Here is a 16,585-nt window from a genome sequence, read left to right on the forward strand (position 1 = left end):
GTCCGAGTCTGGGTGTCCCCGAGAATTTTGGCCCTTGGGAGCCGATTTTGACCATGTCGCCGGTGTCAGCAGCTGGTAGGAGGTGAACTGAGTTGCGGAGAAGGTAAGTGCCGAAAGGATCTGTGCTATGATCGCGTCAGGATCAATGAGTGCCGCCGGAGCTCCATCGCTGCGCTGCTCACATCTCGGCTGCTAGCCACAAATCTTGTTAATATTCAGCAGTATTTAGATTCATCCTCCTGGATTTTTACACCTTTAGGATCCTATGTGCTGACTTTGGACTTGAATAAACACAGTGGACCAACACCAGCAGAGGGCATGGCTCCCCAAATCATCACTGACTGTGGAACCTTCACACTGGACCTCATGCAACTTGGAATCTGTGCCTCTCCACTCTTCCTCCAGACTCTGGGACCTTGGTTTCCAAATAAAATGCAAAATTTTCCACAGTCCGTGAGGATTTGAGAAGCCATGTCTTTTGCTGGTGTTGGTCCACTGTGTTTTATCAATTAAAAAGTCAGCGCAGCCCTCTACTATGAAATTCTAGACCAGCTGACCAGCTTTATGGAGATGCCGATTTAATTTTCCAGGAGGATTTGGCACCTGCCCACACTGCCAAAAGTACCAATACCTGGTTTAATAATCATGGTATCGCTGCACTTGATTGGCCAGCAAACTCGCTTTACCTAAACCCCTTAGAGAATCTGTGGGGTATTGCCAAGAAGAAGACACCAGACCCAACAATGCAGATGAGCAAACTGGGTTTCCATAACACCTCAGCAGTGCCACAGGCTGATCACCTCCATGCCACGCCGCATTGTGGCAGTAATTCATGCAAAAGGAGCCCCAACCAAGTATTGGTATAGTGCATACTATACTGTACATATATATATATATATATATATATATATATATATATATATATATATATATATATATATATATACTTTTAAGTAAGCCAACATCTCTGTAATTAAAAACCCTTTTTTTATTGGTCTTATGTAATAATCTAATTTTCTGAGATACTGAATTTTGAGTTTTCACTAGCTGTAAGCCATAATCACCAAAATTAAAAAAGAAATTCTTGAAATATATCATTCTGTGTGTAATGCATGTACAGTATATAATGAGTTTCACTTTTTGATGTAAATGACTGAAGTAAATAAACTTTTAGATTATATTGTAAAATTTGTGAGATGCGGAAACCCACATCCAATTTGAATAAGTGTGAACCCAGCCTAAAGGTGAGCTGCTGCTATAGGGCTTGTTTGGATATTCTGAAATATTTGAACTGTGAAGTTAGGAATTTCTTTTTCTGCTCAAATGGGGCACTCTGTCGATGGGCCACTCAGAAGATGCTAATTTTAGTTAAAAAAACAAATTTACAGCATTTCTTAGAGGTAACAATATTTATCTTCACTGGTGCACAGCCACAGATGCCTATAGCCAAATAGATTAAAGATCAAATCAAATTATGTAGATTCAGTACATCTTTTTAAAAAAAAAAAAAAACCTTGATTTTTCATGCGGTCATTTGTACATGTTTATCTGTAGATGCTAGTAGTAGTACATTGTTTTTTTTTTTATAATTAACTAATGCCTACTCATTAGGTGGAGATTTCAAAGTTTTAGGTTAAAAAAAAAAAAAAAAAATATATATATATATATATATATATATATATATATATATATATATATATATATATATATATATATATATATATATATATATATATATATATATATATATTTTTTTTTTTTATTTTTAGCACTGGTTACTGTAGTAATGTCACTGGTACCCCCAGTGTAAAAAATCTCAGTTAGGGGTCCGCTCTGTCTCCCGCAATGTCGCAGTCCCTCAAAAAATCGCAGATCGCCGCCATTACTAGTAAAAAAAAAAAAAAAAAAATTGCAAAATATTTCCTGAATTTAGTAGACGCAATAAATTTTGCGCAAACCAAACAAAATACGCTTATTGCGATTTTTTTTTTTTTTTTTTACCAAAAATATGTAGCAGAAACAAAAATGGCCTAAAATTCTAAAATTTGATTTTTAAATTTTCTTTTTGAGAATGTTCTATAGCAGAATGTGAAAAATATTTATTTATTTTTTTTCAAAATTGTCGCTCTTTGTTTATAGCGCAAAAAATAAAAATCGCACAGGTGATCAAATACCACCAAAAGAAAGCTCTATTTGTGGGAAAAAAATGATGTCAATTTTATTTGGGTACAACATCGCACGACCACGCAATTGTCTGTTAAATTAACGCAGTGCTAAATCGCAAAATAGGCCCTTCTCATTAAGCAGCAAAATCCTCCGGGGCTAAAGTGTTTAAAAAGAGTTTATCGCCACGTTAACCCAGCATGTGAGTTATTTGACAGACACTTGGACGCATTAAATTGGATGACTCATTCATGGATGCCTGCAAGAGCCTAGTAAATTGAATTGTGTAGTCAGAATAACCACTACTTTTAATAATAAAATTAACATCCAAAATCACGTGTGAATAGTGAAAGATGGAATTTTTATACATAAACTGCTTGACCTGTAAAATAATTGTGCTCTTCCTTTTACCTCTGCATAGTAAACAAACATTAATCCAACTTTTTCTTCATATTATAAAAGGTTTAATATTAATACTAGGATTTAAAGCAGCCCTTACTGGCGTTGACATTTTTTCGCCTTATCTTCTTTCAGGTTCAAGATTTCAGCTATCTCTTTTGACCAGAATTAGGCAACTCCCACATGCACTGAAAAGTGCATTCACTCTGGTCCAAAGAATGCACGCAACGCTCAGTGTACATTCTAAAAGAAGATTGCCAACAGGCAGTTAGGTTTGTTTTATTGCATAAAAGACATGTCTCTTCTGCAATAAAGATTTTTATTTTATTTTTTTTTTACAGTTTAGTGCATAAAAGACATGTCTCTTCTGCAATAAAGATTTTTATTTTATTTTTTTTTTACAGTTTAGTTCCACTTTGCAGAAATATGAATAAACTCCACAATGTACAATAAATAGTTTTACATGTTTTGAAAAAATGGACAGGATCACTTCATTTAGGCCCCGTTCACACTGGGGCGATCCGACTTCCAGGGGCGACCTCCGAGGTCGCGGTGCGAGCAGCGCGCCGCGACATCGGAGCGGCCGGCACGGACTTCATAACATTGAAGTCTATGACGGTCGCTCCGGGTCGCCCCAAAGAAGCTCCGGACCCTTTTTCTAAGTCGGAGCGACTTGTGTCGCTCCTATTAGAACGGGTCCGCAGCTTCCCTATGGAAGGCGACCTACGGCGACCTGGGAGGCGACCAGGTCGCCCCAGTGTGAACGGGAACTTATTTGTCTGGTATGACCTCATCTGGAGTTCAACTTCCTTTTAAAGTAGCCATCCCAGTTGCTGTAGGTGATAGACAGAGCTATTAGACTTCCACCTACATCGCTAAGTATTTTTCATTTTGGAGAGGTGAAGGTGGAACATGGTATTATGTGCAGTCATAACTGAACACTATAATTAGGGAGATTTACTTTCATATGTGAACTTTCCCTTCTTATGCTGTGCTGTTCATTTTTCATTTTGCTCTTTTTTTCCTCTTGTAGGTGAGCGCAAATGGAAATGTCTTGCGCAGTGAAATAGTTGGATCCATCAAAATGAGGGTGTTTCTCTCAGGAATGCCTGAATTACGCCTTGGATTAAATGATAAGGTTCTTTTCGAGAATACAGGCCGTAAGTAAACTAACTTTTCCTGATGCAATAGTAATATTTTGTTGTCTAATAGCACAGCAAATTAATCATAATGCTTTCCGATCATATCCAATTCCTTTTTTTTTTTTTGTACAGCTATTAAAGTGCTCTGCTGACACGTAAAAAGCCACATTTTCTTCCTGTTTCATGGAGCCTTTAAAGCCGAACTCCAGCCTTGCTTTCAGCATTGCACAGTTGTACAGGCTCCTCTCCTGAAATTTCTAGAATTTCTTCATTATACATCACATGACACAGGGCACTTCATACTCATGGATCAGGCTATGCTGCTACCTTCAGGTGAATGGACACTGCCCAAAAAAGAGGCAGAATCTCCCTTCAGGTAGAACATCTTTCAGGTCAGTTAAGCCTCAGTTTCTTTGTTCGTGTCCTCAGATGATGGATGTGCCTGTGGAGTGTCACCAAAGATGCTTTCATAGGACATGCATCTTCTAGGCACTCTTCCCTCCTCATCCCTTTGCTGTTGTAAGAGTTCTCTAATGGGGAGGAGAGAGAAGTCAATGGGGATTGGAAAGTTTTGGATGTGTCCTCCACAGGAGGTACCTCACGGGTTCAGGGCTGTCTCGCAGTACCACAGTGGGCACCCTGTGTTTTGCTGCTTCCAGACTCGTCTTCTCCAATGGTCAATGGATTTGGCTCCTGGTGGTTGCCCAAAAATCACAAATCTTTTCCTGTGCATCCTTATTTGCAGGAAATTATGTATGCAAATCGGCCTCGCCTAGAGAAGGCGTTTTCAATAACAAAGCATTTCAGTCAGCAGTACCCCATGGAAGAGGAATAATACAAAAAGTGGGGTGCTCCTGCTGTTGACCTGGCTTTTTTTTACTTGCACTGGTATTTATTTTTTTCTTCTGTTGGATGAACTAGATGGACTAGTCTTTTTTTTTTTTTTTTTCAACTAGACTATGCAACTATGTAACTATCTGCCTTCAGAGTCTTCCCTTCAGGATGCAGTGGACAATGCCACAGTGGCGGCATACATCAACCATCAAGAAGGGATAAGAAATTTTGCGGACCAGGAAGAAGCAATGTTGATTCTTCTGGGCAAAATTACACATTCCGGCCTTCTCAGCTGTACACTTCCTGTTGTGGAAAACTGGCAGGTGGACATTGCCCGTTGTCGACAGCTCAACCTAGGGAAATGGGCCCTTTGCCCAGAGTTGTTCGCAGTGGGGTTGCTGGATGTGGATCTCTTGGTGTCCAAATTCCACAACAAGCTGGACTAGTTTCTTTTGGACCAGGGTTTCTCAGGCATTTGTGTTGGATGCCCTTGTGACTCATTGGTATAATTTTCCCTTCATCTATGCCTTTTCTCAGCTGCAGCTTCCTCCTTTTCTTTTGTCCAGGATAAAGGTGGAGGGAGTTTGAACCTGTATGGCCATGGAGAAGATGGTATGCAGACATTGCAAATCTCTTTGCAGATGAGCTGTGGGCACTTCCAGATAGATCAGACTGGTTGTGGCAGGGTTCCATCTACAATCCTTTCAAAGTCCTGAGGCATGTAGGTGTTTCTGACTCTGTAATTGCAACTATTTTCAGGGCAAGAATGTCAATCTCCAGAAAGGTGTCCATCTTGCATGACATGCTTATGGTGTTGTGTGTAACTTTTATCCGACAGTATGTGATGGGGCTCATTTTGGCCTTTCTCCAGTCTAGTGTGGAGATGTCTGGCCTCAAATATCTTCACAGGGCATACCTCGGTCCTGGCTATTCTGTTTCAAAGACTTATCACATCTCATTTCTTGGTATAAGCCTTTGGTCCTTTTTTTTTTTTTTTAATCTAAAAGTCTACAGCCAAACTTTGGCTTTAAAGTGTTGTTGTACCCAAAGCCAAATATGTAATTTCTCTATTGTTCATCGACAGACGCAGCTCTGCTTAATCATAAACTATATCCCACTATGGATAGGCACTAGGCGGAAAAAAAAAAACTTGTCTACGCCTATAGGGGCTGTCCCAGCAGGCATAATCCCTCAGGCTCTGATATACTCAATTTGTTCTGCCTAGTGACAGGGATAGGACCTAGTTCCCTGCTGGGACTTCGGTCTTAGCTGTAACAGGGAAAGTTTTGTGGTGATTTTTTTTAATTTTTTTTTTATTTTATAGTTAGTTCCTGAGGACCAAGATCCAGAGGAACTACAAGCAACAGCAGGCTGGTATTCGCACTGGATAATCTAGATCCTTAAGGTCTCCCAGCCTGGCCTGCGAGCGTGAGCAGGTTGTAGTCCAGAACTAGGCCTCACCACGACAGTGCCCTGATGGATGGGGACCAGCCTGTGAGTGGATCATCTCACCGGGAAGCAGACGACCTGGAACGCAGACTCCCCTTGGCTAACATCACCCCCATCCCGGGTGGGAGGTGATCTGTTTCAGAGTGGCGCTTGCCTTGTACCTTGGTATGCTGAGTAAAATGTCCCCCTCAAAACCCCTAGAGGTGGGCCCTGGAATGGTCGGACCTTAGGGGCTCCCTCGGTTCCCTAGCACCCCGGAAGTCTAATCTGGCGTACCCCTTGCTTCTCCCTCCCCTAGTGGGTTTTCACCTGGGGGGGGGGGGGTAATAATGTGGCCGGTTTTTCAGCACTTGTTTGAGAGGGATGGATTGTCCGGGGGGGGGGGGGGCGGGGGGGTCCTTGAATGGGGACCGGCCATTTTGCTGTGATTCATGACCTCTGTGTTCCTATTAGTTTGTATGGGCAGCCATTTTCTAGGATTCCCCATTGAGAATATATATCAGCCATTTTCTTTTGGCCCAGGGGTGGGACTGGCATACAGCGCATTGTTTTCTATGCTAGTGGCAGAGTTGCTTCTTCCTCTTCCTGCTCTTCTGTTACTTTAATTTTGACACTGACCAGGACTGCACGCTTTATCAGGGCTCTGGTAAAGTTTCTGGTCAGGTTTTGGGAGTCCCCAGTAAAAATGGGGAAACTGCGTTTTTCGCGGTCTTAAAGGGAGTCCCAGGATAAAATATCACCTGCGTGACCCTCTGGCTCGCAGTTGCTGTTTTTCTGTAAAACCTGATGTCAAAAGTACAGTCGGTTTGTTCTGGTGCTGCTAGCCACCAGATCAAAGGTATTACGGAGGGTAAGCGCACTAATTTGTCACAATCTTCTAAAGTCAAGGAGCTGTGCCCTAGGCAGGGGCCTTCCTTTACTGCTCATAAACGTCTTTTTTTCGTGCCTCCGGGTCACAGGAAAAAAGGTAAACCGTGTAGATCTTCGGGAAGGTCCAAGAAGCCATGGTCCTGTAAGTCCCAAGGGCGGCAAATCTGGACCGCAGACAAGACCTCGTCTACATGAAGGGGCGCCTTAAGCGAGTATGGGGTGGGGGGACGTCTTCGATTCTTCCGGGAACCCTGGACTTCTTGATTCAGGACAAATGGGTTCACAATCTGATCTGTTTCGAATACAAAATCGAATCGACCGGTTCTTTCCGTCCAATCTTCTATTGTCTCCAGCCAGGTTAAGAGACTTGAGAGGGGCCTTACACAACTTGCTGTCACAAGGGGTTATTGTGCTGGTTCCAGCTCGTGAACGCTTTCAAGGGTTTTATTCAAACCTGTTCACCGTGCCCAGAAAAGAAGGCAAGGTGTGCCCCATCCTAGATCTTAAAGCCCTGAACCGCTTTGTGCGGGTACAGAGGTTTCGGATGGAGTTCATCCGCACAGTAGTGGCGTCTCTACATCAGGGAGATTTCTTGGCCTCAATATATCAAGGACGCATATCTACTCATCCCTATCTACACTGGACAACAGCAATTCCTTCGCTTTGCGGTAGCATCAATTTGTGGCGTTACCCTTTGGTCTCGCCTCCGCTCCCAGGGTGTTTGCCAAGGTTCTGGCTCCAGTGTTAGCATTGCTGCGCTGAAGGGGGATTGCGGTACTGGGATACCTGGATGATCTCCTGTTAAGAGGGTACTCTCATTCGGTTCTGTTGGAAAATCTGAAGGTCACTGTCCGAACTCTACAAGAGTTCGGTTGAAACATCAATTTCAAAAAATTCACTGTGACTCCGGTCTTGAGACAGGAGCACCTAGGCCTGATTCTGGAGTCAGCCTTGGCGAGGGTTTTCCTTCCCCCTGACAAGCTACAAAAGTTGCAGGGAGCAATTCAGTCGTTGTTTGACAACAAGCGGTCTTCCCTCAGAGTTTGCATGCAGGCTTTGGGTCTGATGGTGTCAAACTTCAAAGCTGTTCCGTTTGCTCAGTTCCATACAAGACCCTTGCAGAAGAAGATTCTAGTGAAGTGGAACAAGGATCCAAAGTCCTTGGACTCCTTGATTTGGTTGAGCCACAACACCATCTGCTCTGTTGTGGTGGATGCAGTCTCCAGCAAGTCCTTCCTTCCGTTGTTCTGGACGGTTGTAACCAAGGATGCCAGCCTGACGGGCTTCGGCGGAGTTCTGGGGAACCTCTGTGCCCAGGGTACCTGGTCAGTGGAAGAGTCAAAACTTCCGATCAATGTTTTGGAACTCGAAGCGATCAAACTTTGTCCGAGTCATTGGGCGACTCGCCTATTTGATTGACCGGTTCAGGTTTAATCAGACAACGCCATGGCTGTGGCTTACATCAATCACCAGGGGGGCACCAGGAGTGTCCTGGCGGCCAAGGAGGTGGCTGAGATTCTTACTTGGGAAGAAAGATCGTCGGGTGGTTGAGCAAGGTGAGTGGTCCCTACACGCGGCGGTGTTTCACCAACTGTGTGTTCGGTGGGGGACCCCTCGAGGTCGATCTGTTTGCGCCTCGTCTCAACAAGAAGGTGCAGAGATTCGTAGGCAGGTCTCGAGATCCTCTGGCCGATGCCACAGACGCCATGGTGGCTCCTTGTGATCAGTATCTGCTGATTTACGCATTTCCCCCGTTTGAAACTTCTGCCGCGTCTTCTGCGCAGGATAGAGGTGGAAAATATTGCAGTCATTCTGGTGGCTCCAGGCTGGCCTCGTCAGTCTTGGTACGTAGACCTAATAAGATTGGCCGCTGGTACCCCTTGGAGACTTCCTCTCGGAAGATCTATTGTCTCAAGGTCCGATCTTCCATCCTGCTTTACAGTCGCTGGCTTTAACGGCATGGCTGTTGAATGTCCGATGTTGAGAGACAGGGGTCTCCCTGAGTCTGTAATTCCCACTCTCTTGAAGGCTAGGAAGTCAACTTCTCAAAAAATCTAACGTCGTACGTAGAAATCGTACATAGTGCGAATCGCTGAAAGCGCACCCTCGCATGTTTTCCATCGCCAGGGTTTTGGTTTTTCTGCAGAAAGGGGTTGAACAGCGGTCGGCCTTGGGTACTATCAAAGGCCAAGTTTCGGTTTTGGCTATCTATTTTCAATGCCAAGCATGCCCTTATCTGGACGTTCATTCAAGGTGTGCACCATTTAGTGCCTCCGCGGCGATCTTCGTTATCGCCATGGGATCTCAATTTGGTGCTGTCTGTTCTTCAAAACCTCCTTTTGTGAAAATTCAGGAGATTTTGCTGCTTGCTTTTGTCTCAGAAGGTTGCCTTCTTGGTGGCTTTTGTCTCAGAAGGTTGGCCTTTTGGTGGCTATCACTTCTGCCTGCCTTGTTTTGCTGCTCACCTTATCTAGTGGTTCACCGAGATAAGGTGGTACTTCGTCATTCCTTCCTGGTTTCTGATTTTCATTTAACCACTTCTGGACCTATAGATTTTCCCCCTTAATGACCAGGCCATTTTTTTGCGATTCGGCACTGCGTTACTTTAATGGACAATAGCGCGGTCGTGCGACGCTGTACCCAAATATAATTGATGTCATTTTTTCCCCCCCACAAATAGAGCTTTCTTTTGGTGGTATTTGATCACCTCTGCAATTTTTTATTGTTTGCCCTATAAACAAAAAAAGAGCGACAATTCTGGAAAAAAAAAAATTGTTCACTTTCTGCTTTATAACCTTCTCAAAAAAAAAAAAAAATGTAAAAATCAATTTTTTTTTAACATTTTAGGCTAATTTGTTTTCTGCTACATATTTTTGGTGAAAAAAAAAATCGCAATAAGCGTATTTTGATTGGTTTGCACAAAAGTTATTACGTCTACTAACTACGGGAAAGATTTATGCCATTTTTTTAAATTTTTTTACTAGTAATGGCGGCGATCTGCGATTTTTTTTTTTTTTTTTCTTTTTTTCAGGACTGCGACATTGCGGCAGACAGATTGGACCCCTAACTGACATTTTTGACACTTTTGGGGGCGACCAGTGACATTATTACAGTAATCAGTGCTAAAAATATGCACTGTTACAGTAATAATGACACTGGCAGGAAAGGGGTTAACACTGTGGGTGTGATCAAGGGGTAAATGTGAAAATGTGAGCCTAGTGGAGTGATTCTAACTGGGGGGGGGGGGGGGGGCGTGGCTTGTGAAATGATCAGAGACCTGTGATCCTATATAGCAGGGGCTCTGTGATCATTCCAGAGAGATGAACGGTCAGCTGTGTTTACAAAAGATGACCGTTCTCTCTCATCGTGGAACGAAACCAGGTGACAGGTGGCAATCAGGGCCGCCTGCCCTGTGCATCGGAGTCCCCGCTACCGAGTGGGAGTGGGAGCGCGCCGTCATCGGCGCACGCTCGCCCCCTAGCTGCAGGCACGCGACTGACGTAGGTCTACGTCAGTTTGCGCAGGAGAGCCGCACGGCCACAGTAAATCGTCGGCGGGCAGTCGGGAACCGGTTAAATGAAGACATTGTACTGCCTTCCCTTTGTCCTAAACCTCAGCATCCTAAGAAGTATGTTCTACATTCTTCAGATGTGATCCGGGCTATCAGGGTTTAGTTATGCATAGTTTCCACTGAGTGGTACGGTATGGTTCGGTTCAGTACGGTACGGTCTGGAACGGTACACATTGCGTTTCCACTGCCAATAGTACCCTTTCATGATAGGCGTGGTGTAGCAGGAAAGCTGTGATAGAGGATTCTCTGTCAACCAATCAAAGTTCTGCAGAGTGTAGCTCCACCCTGTTGTTACGGTACTAATGTGCTTGGTACCCCAACGAAAGGGTACCAAAAAGTGGTACGGTTCGGAATTAGGGTACCATTCATAATGGAAACGGCATAAATAGCGTACCGTACCAAACCGTACCAGAAAGCTCAGTGGAAACGAGCCATTACAGACCACTGTGGCCTTCAGAAAATCAAACACTCTTTTTGTCCTTATGGATGGACCTCGTAAGGGACTGGCTGCATCTGTTGCAACCATTTACAGATGGATCTGACAGACGGTGGTACAGGCCTATTCACTGAAGGACAGTTTGTTCTGTTGAAAAGCAACAGACTTACTGGCAGGATCACCGGGGGAAAATGGAAAAAAAAAAAAGCCTAAAAAACAAAACAAAGCAATCCTATCTAGGAATTGGTAGGCTACAATATGTTTGCTTTGGGTTTGAGGCCACTTTAATCTCCAAAGGTGTGACACATCTCATTCATTGAGAGAGTATGTAATCAGAAAGGTTATGATGAGGTGGACTAAAAGCCTCCAGTTTGGAACATTTGAAGAAGCTTGCATTGTGCTTTGCGTCATTTTTCAAAATTGCAATCAGAAATATTCTCTGTTTTCATGTATAGCAGCCACATTCTCCATTTCATGCTTCTAGCATGGCTCTTCATGCATCTAGCAAATTTAACAAATTTTAGGGAGAAACTGCTCTCTTTAGGTAACACACATTTAGCTGTATATGTAGTGTCTATCCGTTAATCATTGCAGTGCCTTTTGATTCATATATACCTTGCAATTGTGCCAATGGAATACTTTTAATGCTAAAAAATTTATTATGTAAAAGTACTAGAATATAAACCATGCAGTACAAAAATTATATCTGTTATAATATCATTCTGTCCATAACTGCACTTTCAGTCTTAAAAGTAAGTTGAACAGTAAATGCTGACAGACAAAATGCATGTCTAAAGGTCTTGCTGGGAGCTGTAACTGAACTGACCAGGGTTAATTTGTCTGTATGATTTACATTCTTCTAGGTGGGAAGAGCAAATCTGTAGAGCTTGAAGATGTCAAGTTCCATCAGTGTGTTCGTCTATCCAGATTTGAAAATGACAGGACAATATCCTTCATACCTCCAGATGGAGAGTTTGAACTAATGTCTTACCGATTGAACACTCATGCAAGTGTCTTTTGTATGTTTTAAAATTGTGCTAGCGTGTGGTACCACACAAGTGCTATGGCAGTTTTTTTATTTTGACTTTTTTTTTTGTTCTGCTATGATTATATCTTAAATGTATAGCTAAAGTCAAAACTTTTTTTTGGTTTTGGACAGAGTTGAGATGTATTAGAATACCGGTCAGGTTTTTATTTCCCCAGTTAGGGAGATTCAGCTTATTTGTCCTGTTTACCATTATCATTAAAAATGAAAGTAAAAGAAAATCTCAAATTTTGGATGGTCTCCAGAACAGTAATAGAGGGGAAATTTTTCAATGTGGGCACTAGTTCTGGTGACCTGGGAAGCCCCCCAAGGGATCCCCTTAAGTTCCGGAATGTCCTCTCACTTCCTGTTTTGGCTGTAGGACAGGAAATGAAGGACCACAGATAGCAAAAATAAAACACAAACTGACAGGGTTTATAACCCTCCTCCCCTATTCTTAAATGGGGGGGGGGGGGGGGGGGGGGGACAAAAAAACGTTTTGCCTATAGTTCTACTTTAACCCTACCCCCCCCATAGGTGAAATGCTCATTAAGTCTAGGGCTAGTGGAGTAAGCTATAATTGTAATGGCTTCTTTATCTCTCTGCCAGTGCCTTTATTTTCTCTCTGAGGGTCCAACTTGTGGACCTTTCACCATTCTCACTTGCAATGCAGAACTGCTGACATTGACTTCCCGAGGGTTGTATAAGGTAAATGTTACACCTTAATCCTCTAGCCCTAGACTTAAGGAGCATTTCGTTTTTGCAAAATAGAACGCAAAATCATTTTTTTTCTGAAAATGGTAGTTGCCCGGCTGTATTGCTAATCCAATTACGGTACTTTATTACACTAACTTGAAACAGATATACAGATTAGGCTTTCTGCTTACCTAAATTGCTGAACAAATGCTCCAATTAAGCAATTTAGAGAAATTGAAACCAGAGAGAGCCACCTAGCTTTTCAGAAGTCAGTAGAACTTCCTCCCTGTCTTTCTCCACACCAATTTTATTTTTGGACTCCCAATACCACTTTTAAAGAGGGGAAAGTGCTATAGTAATTCAATTTATGGGGTGTATTACAGTGCCTTGAAAGTATTTATACCCCTTGAAATGTTCCACATTTTGTCATGTTACAACCAAAAATGTATTTTTATTGGGATTTTATGTGATAGACCAACAAAAAGTGGCACATAATTGTGAAGTGGAAGGAAAATGATAAATGGTTTACCCAAATTTTTTTTACAAATAAATATTTGAAAAGTGTGGCATGCATTTGTATTCAGCCCCCTTTACTCTAAAACCCCTAACTAAAATCTAGTGGAACCAATTGCTCATATCACCCAATTGGTAAATAGAGTCCACCTGTGTGTAGTTTAACCTCAGTATAAATGCAGCTGTTCTGTGAAGCCCTCGGAAGTTTGTTAGAGAACCTTGGTGAACAAATAGCATCATTTAGGCAAAGGAAAACACAAGACAGGTCAGGGATAAAGTTGTGGAGAAAGTTTAAAGCAAGGTTAGGTTATAAATTGCCCAAGCTTTGAACATCTCGCAGAGCACTCCATCATCCATCAATCCATCATCTGAAAATGGAAATTGTATGGCACAGCTGCAAACCTACCAAGACATGGCCGTCCACCTAAACTGTCAGGCCGAACAAGGAGAGCATTAATCAGAGAAGCAGCCATGGGGCCCATGTTAACTCTGGAGGAGCTGCAGAGATCCACAGCTCAGGTGGGAGAATTTGTCAGGACAACTGGCCTTTATGGAAGAGTAGCAAGAGCAAAAGCCATTGTTGAAAGAAAGCCATAAGAAGTCCTGTTTGCAGTTTGTGAGAAGCCATGTGGGGGACACAGCAAACATGTGGAAGAAGGTGATCTGGTCAGATGAGATCAAAATTAAACTTTTTGGCCTAAAAGCAAAAAACGCTCTTTGTGGCGGAAAACAAACACTGCACATCACCCTGAGCACACCACCCCACCTTGAACCGTGGTGGTGGCAGCATTATGTTGTGGGGATGCTTTTCTTCAGCAGGGACAGGGAAGCTTGTCAGAGTTGATGGGAAGATGGATGGAGCCAAATACAGGGCAATCTTAGAAAAAAAACCTGTTAGAGCCTGCAAAAGACTTGACTGGTGTGGAGGTTTACCTTCCAGCAGGACAACGGCCCCAAACATACATCCAGAGCTACAATGGAATGGTTTAGATCAAAACCTATTCATGTGTTAGAATGGTCCAGACCTAAATCCAATTGGGAATCCGTGGCAAGACTTGAAAATTGCTTTTTACAGACACTCTCCAATCTGACCACATGAGCTATTTTTGCAAAGAAGGAGCAAAAAATTCACTCTGTAGATGTGCAAAGCTGGTAGATACATACCCAAAATGACATGCAGCTGTAATTGCAGTGAAAGGTGGTTCTACAAAATACTGACTCCGAAGGGGGGCTGAATACAAATGCACGCCACACTTTTCAGATATTGATTCGTAAAAAATTTTGAAAACAGTTTATCATTTTCCTTCCACTTCATAATTATGTGCCATTTTGTGTTGGTCTATCACATAAAAGCCCAATAAAATACATTTACATTGGACATGACATGACAAAATGTGGAACATTTTCAATTGGTATGAATACTTTTTCAAGGCACTGTATAAACCCTTTCTTAAAGGTGTCAAATGTTCCATTTTCCACTTACAAAATATTGCAGACATGTGCCACAAACTTAAGTGTATGTTAAGAGACGGTATATTTAAAAAAAAAAAAAAAAAAAAAAAAAAAAGCTTTAGTGTCAGGTGAGGGGTTAGATTTTTTTTTTTTTTTAGTTCCGGTTTGCACACATGTGATGCGGGAACCCTACGAATCCACAGTGGGTTCCCGCATTGCATTCAACTCGCAGGCAGTTCACACTGTCATATGCGACCTGGGGGTGTCAATACAAAGTTGACAAAAACCCCAGGACAGTTTGTATGCGATCCGATTCTGGTGCGGACCCAAAAAAGGGTCCTGTGCGAAGTTGTGTCCGAATGCGATGCAAATTCAGCCATACAATCTATGGCTGAATTTGCATCACACAGACATCGCACGTGATGGGCAGAGCAGTGCGATGCGAATCGCATACGATGTCTGTCATCGCATATATGTGAACCGACTCTTAATGTTGTCTTTGTCTGAATTGGGGAGATTCATTCATTTGCTTTGGAAACCTTTTGTCACTGAAACAGAACGTGAGGGCAAATCCAAAATGTTAGAGTTGCCCCCATAGAATGGGATGATCTGATGAGGACAAATGTTTAGATGACAACTAAATTTGGACTATTCCTTCTAATTAAGTGTTCTTGCATGGCAAGAACACTTACTGTTATCTCACATATATATTCTTATTATAGCCAAATTTACCACCCTAACTCCTCCCACAGATTTTACACTACATAGACAAGTAATATACCGAAATGAGCGGATTATTCCCGATTGGAGTGCTAATACTTTGTGGAACGTTTCGTCGAATGGTTCACAAAATACCGGCGTTTTTGTGGCGAAATTGGTCCCATAGGAATGAATGGTGGAATGTTCAAAACTAGAGTGGGAGCTGACAAAAACGGAAAATTGATATCAAATACTTACCGTAATTTTCCTTTCCTCATGGACTCCATGGCAGCATACGTTTGGGTAGGCCCCGCCTCCTCTCCTACCTCATAGGACCCCACTCCCATAAATCTTAGCTCCCTTTCAGCATCAGTGTTCTGTAACTAGCCTACTCAGGAATTGGGAGGGGACTCCTGCTGCCATGGAGTCCATCAGGAAAGGAAAATTACGGTAAGTATTTGATATCAATTTTCCGTTTTCCTGACAGACTCCATGGCAGCATACGTTTGGGAAATAACTCGCTATACACTCCCGGGTGGGAAGATGCTGAACAAAGAAAACTTTAATTGGCACTGTCAACTGACAAGACTTGAACGCCAAAATTAACGGAAGATAAAGCAGCAGGTTCAAAACAATAATGGGAAAGAAAGGTATTAACAGATGGCCAGGATGCTGCTTTGCAGATCACGTCAAGGGCGACGTGCTTGGAAGCTGCCCAAGACGTAGCGACGCTTCTTGTAGAGTGAGCTGTGATCGCCTCTGGAGGAGCCAAGCCCTTCGCTCTATAAGCCCATTGGATAGCCTGAACAATCCACGCAGCCACTGCTCTGGAAGATGCACGCATTCCTTTCTTATTGCCATGGAGCAGAACGAAAAGGAAATCCGATTGGCGGAAGGAGGATGTGGCCTCCAAATATTGACTTAGAGTGTTGCCCACGTCTAGAGGATGGACTGAAGAATTCTCATCAGTTCTGAAGGTGGGAAGAACTATCTCAGCATTTTCGTGGAAGACAGAGGTCACTTTTGGATTTGACCCCAGCATAGGGATAAGGACCACCCTGTCTTGAAAAAAGGTCAGAAAAGGCTCTTTGTGACCCAAATTGTGTATCTCAGAGACCCTCTTAGCGGAGGTAATGGCCATCAAAAATGCTGTCTTCAACGAAAGATCCTTGATAGACATGGAAGCAACATCCTTTGAGGAAAAAAAGTCCAAGACTAATGGAAGATCCCATTTTGGAAATCTCGGCCTTCTCTGAGGCCTAAGCCTGACTGCTCCCTTAAAAAATTGCTGAATCAGATGATGACTTGCCCCCTGAATTCCGGTGAAGGCTGAAATG

At 42.8% G+C, this 16,585-nt stretch overlaps 1 protein-coding gene across 1 annotated transcript in view; it reads left to right on the forward strand.

The window, feature by feature from the left end:
- The window catches only part of AP1M1 (adaptor related protein complex 1 subunit mu 1), a 149,364-nt gene that overhangs the window by 63,772 nt on the left and 69,007 nt on the right, over positions 1 to 16,585 (forward strand). The window contains exons 6-7 of the mRNA XM_082243511.1: positions 3,596 to 3,722; positions 11,728 to 11,870. Of these exons, the coding sequence (XP_082099637.1) occupies positions 3,596 to 3,722; positions 11,728 to 11,870 (270 nt within the window). The remainder of the gene's footprint in view (positions 1 to 3,595; positions 3,723 to 11,727; positions 11,871 to 16,585) is intronic.

Source organism: Pelophylax lessonae (genome assembly GCF_965119305.1).
Source record: "Pelophylax lessonae genome assembly, chromosome: 1".
NCBI lineage: Eukaryota > Metazoa > Chordata > Amphibia > Anura > Ranidae > Pelophylax > Pelophylax lessonae.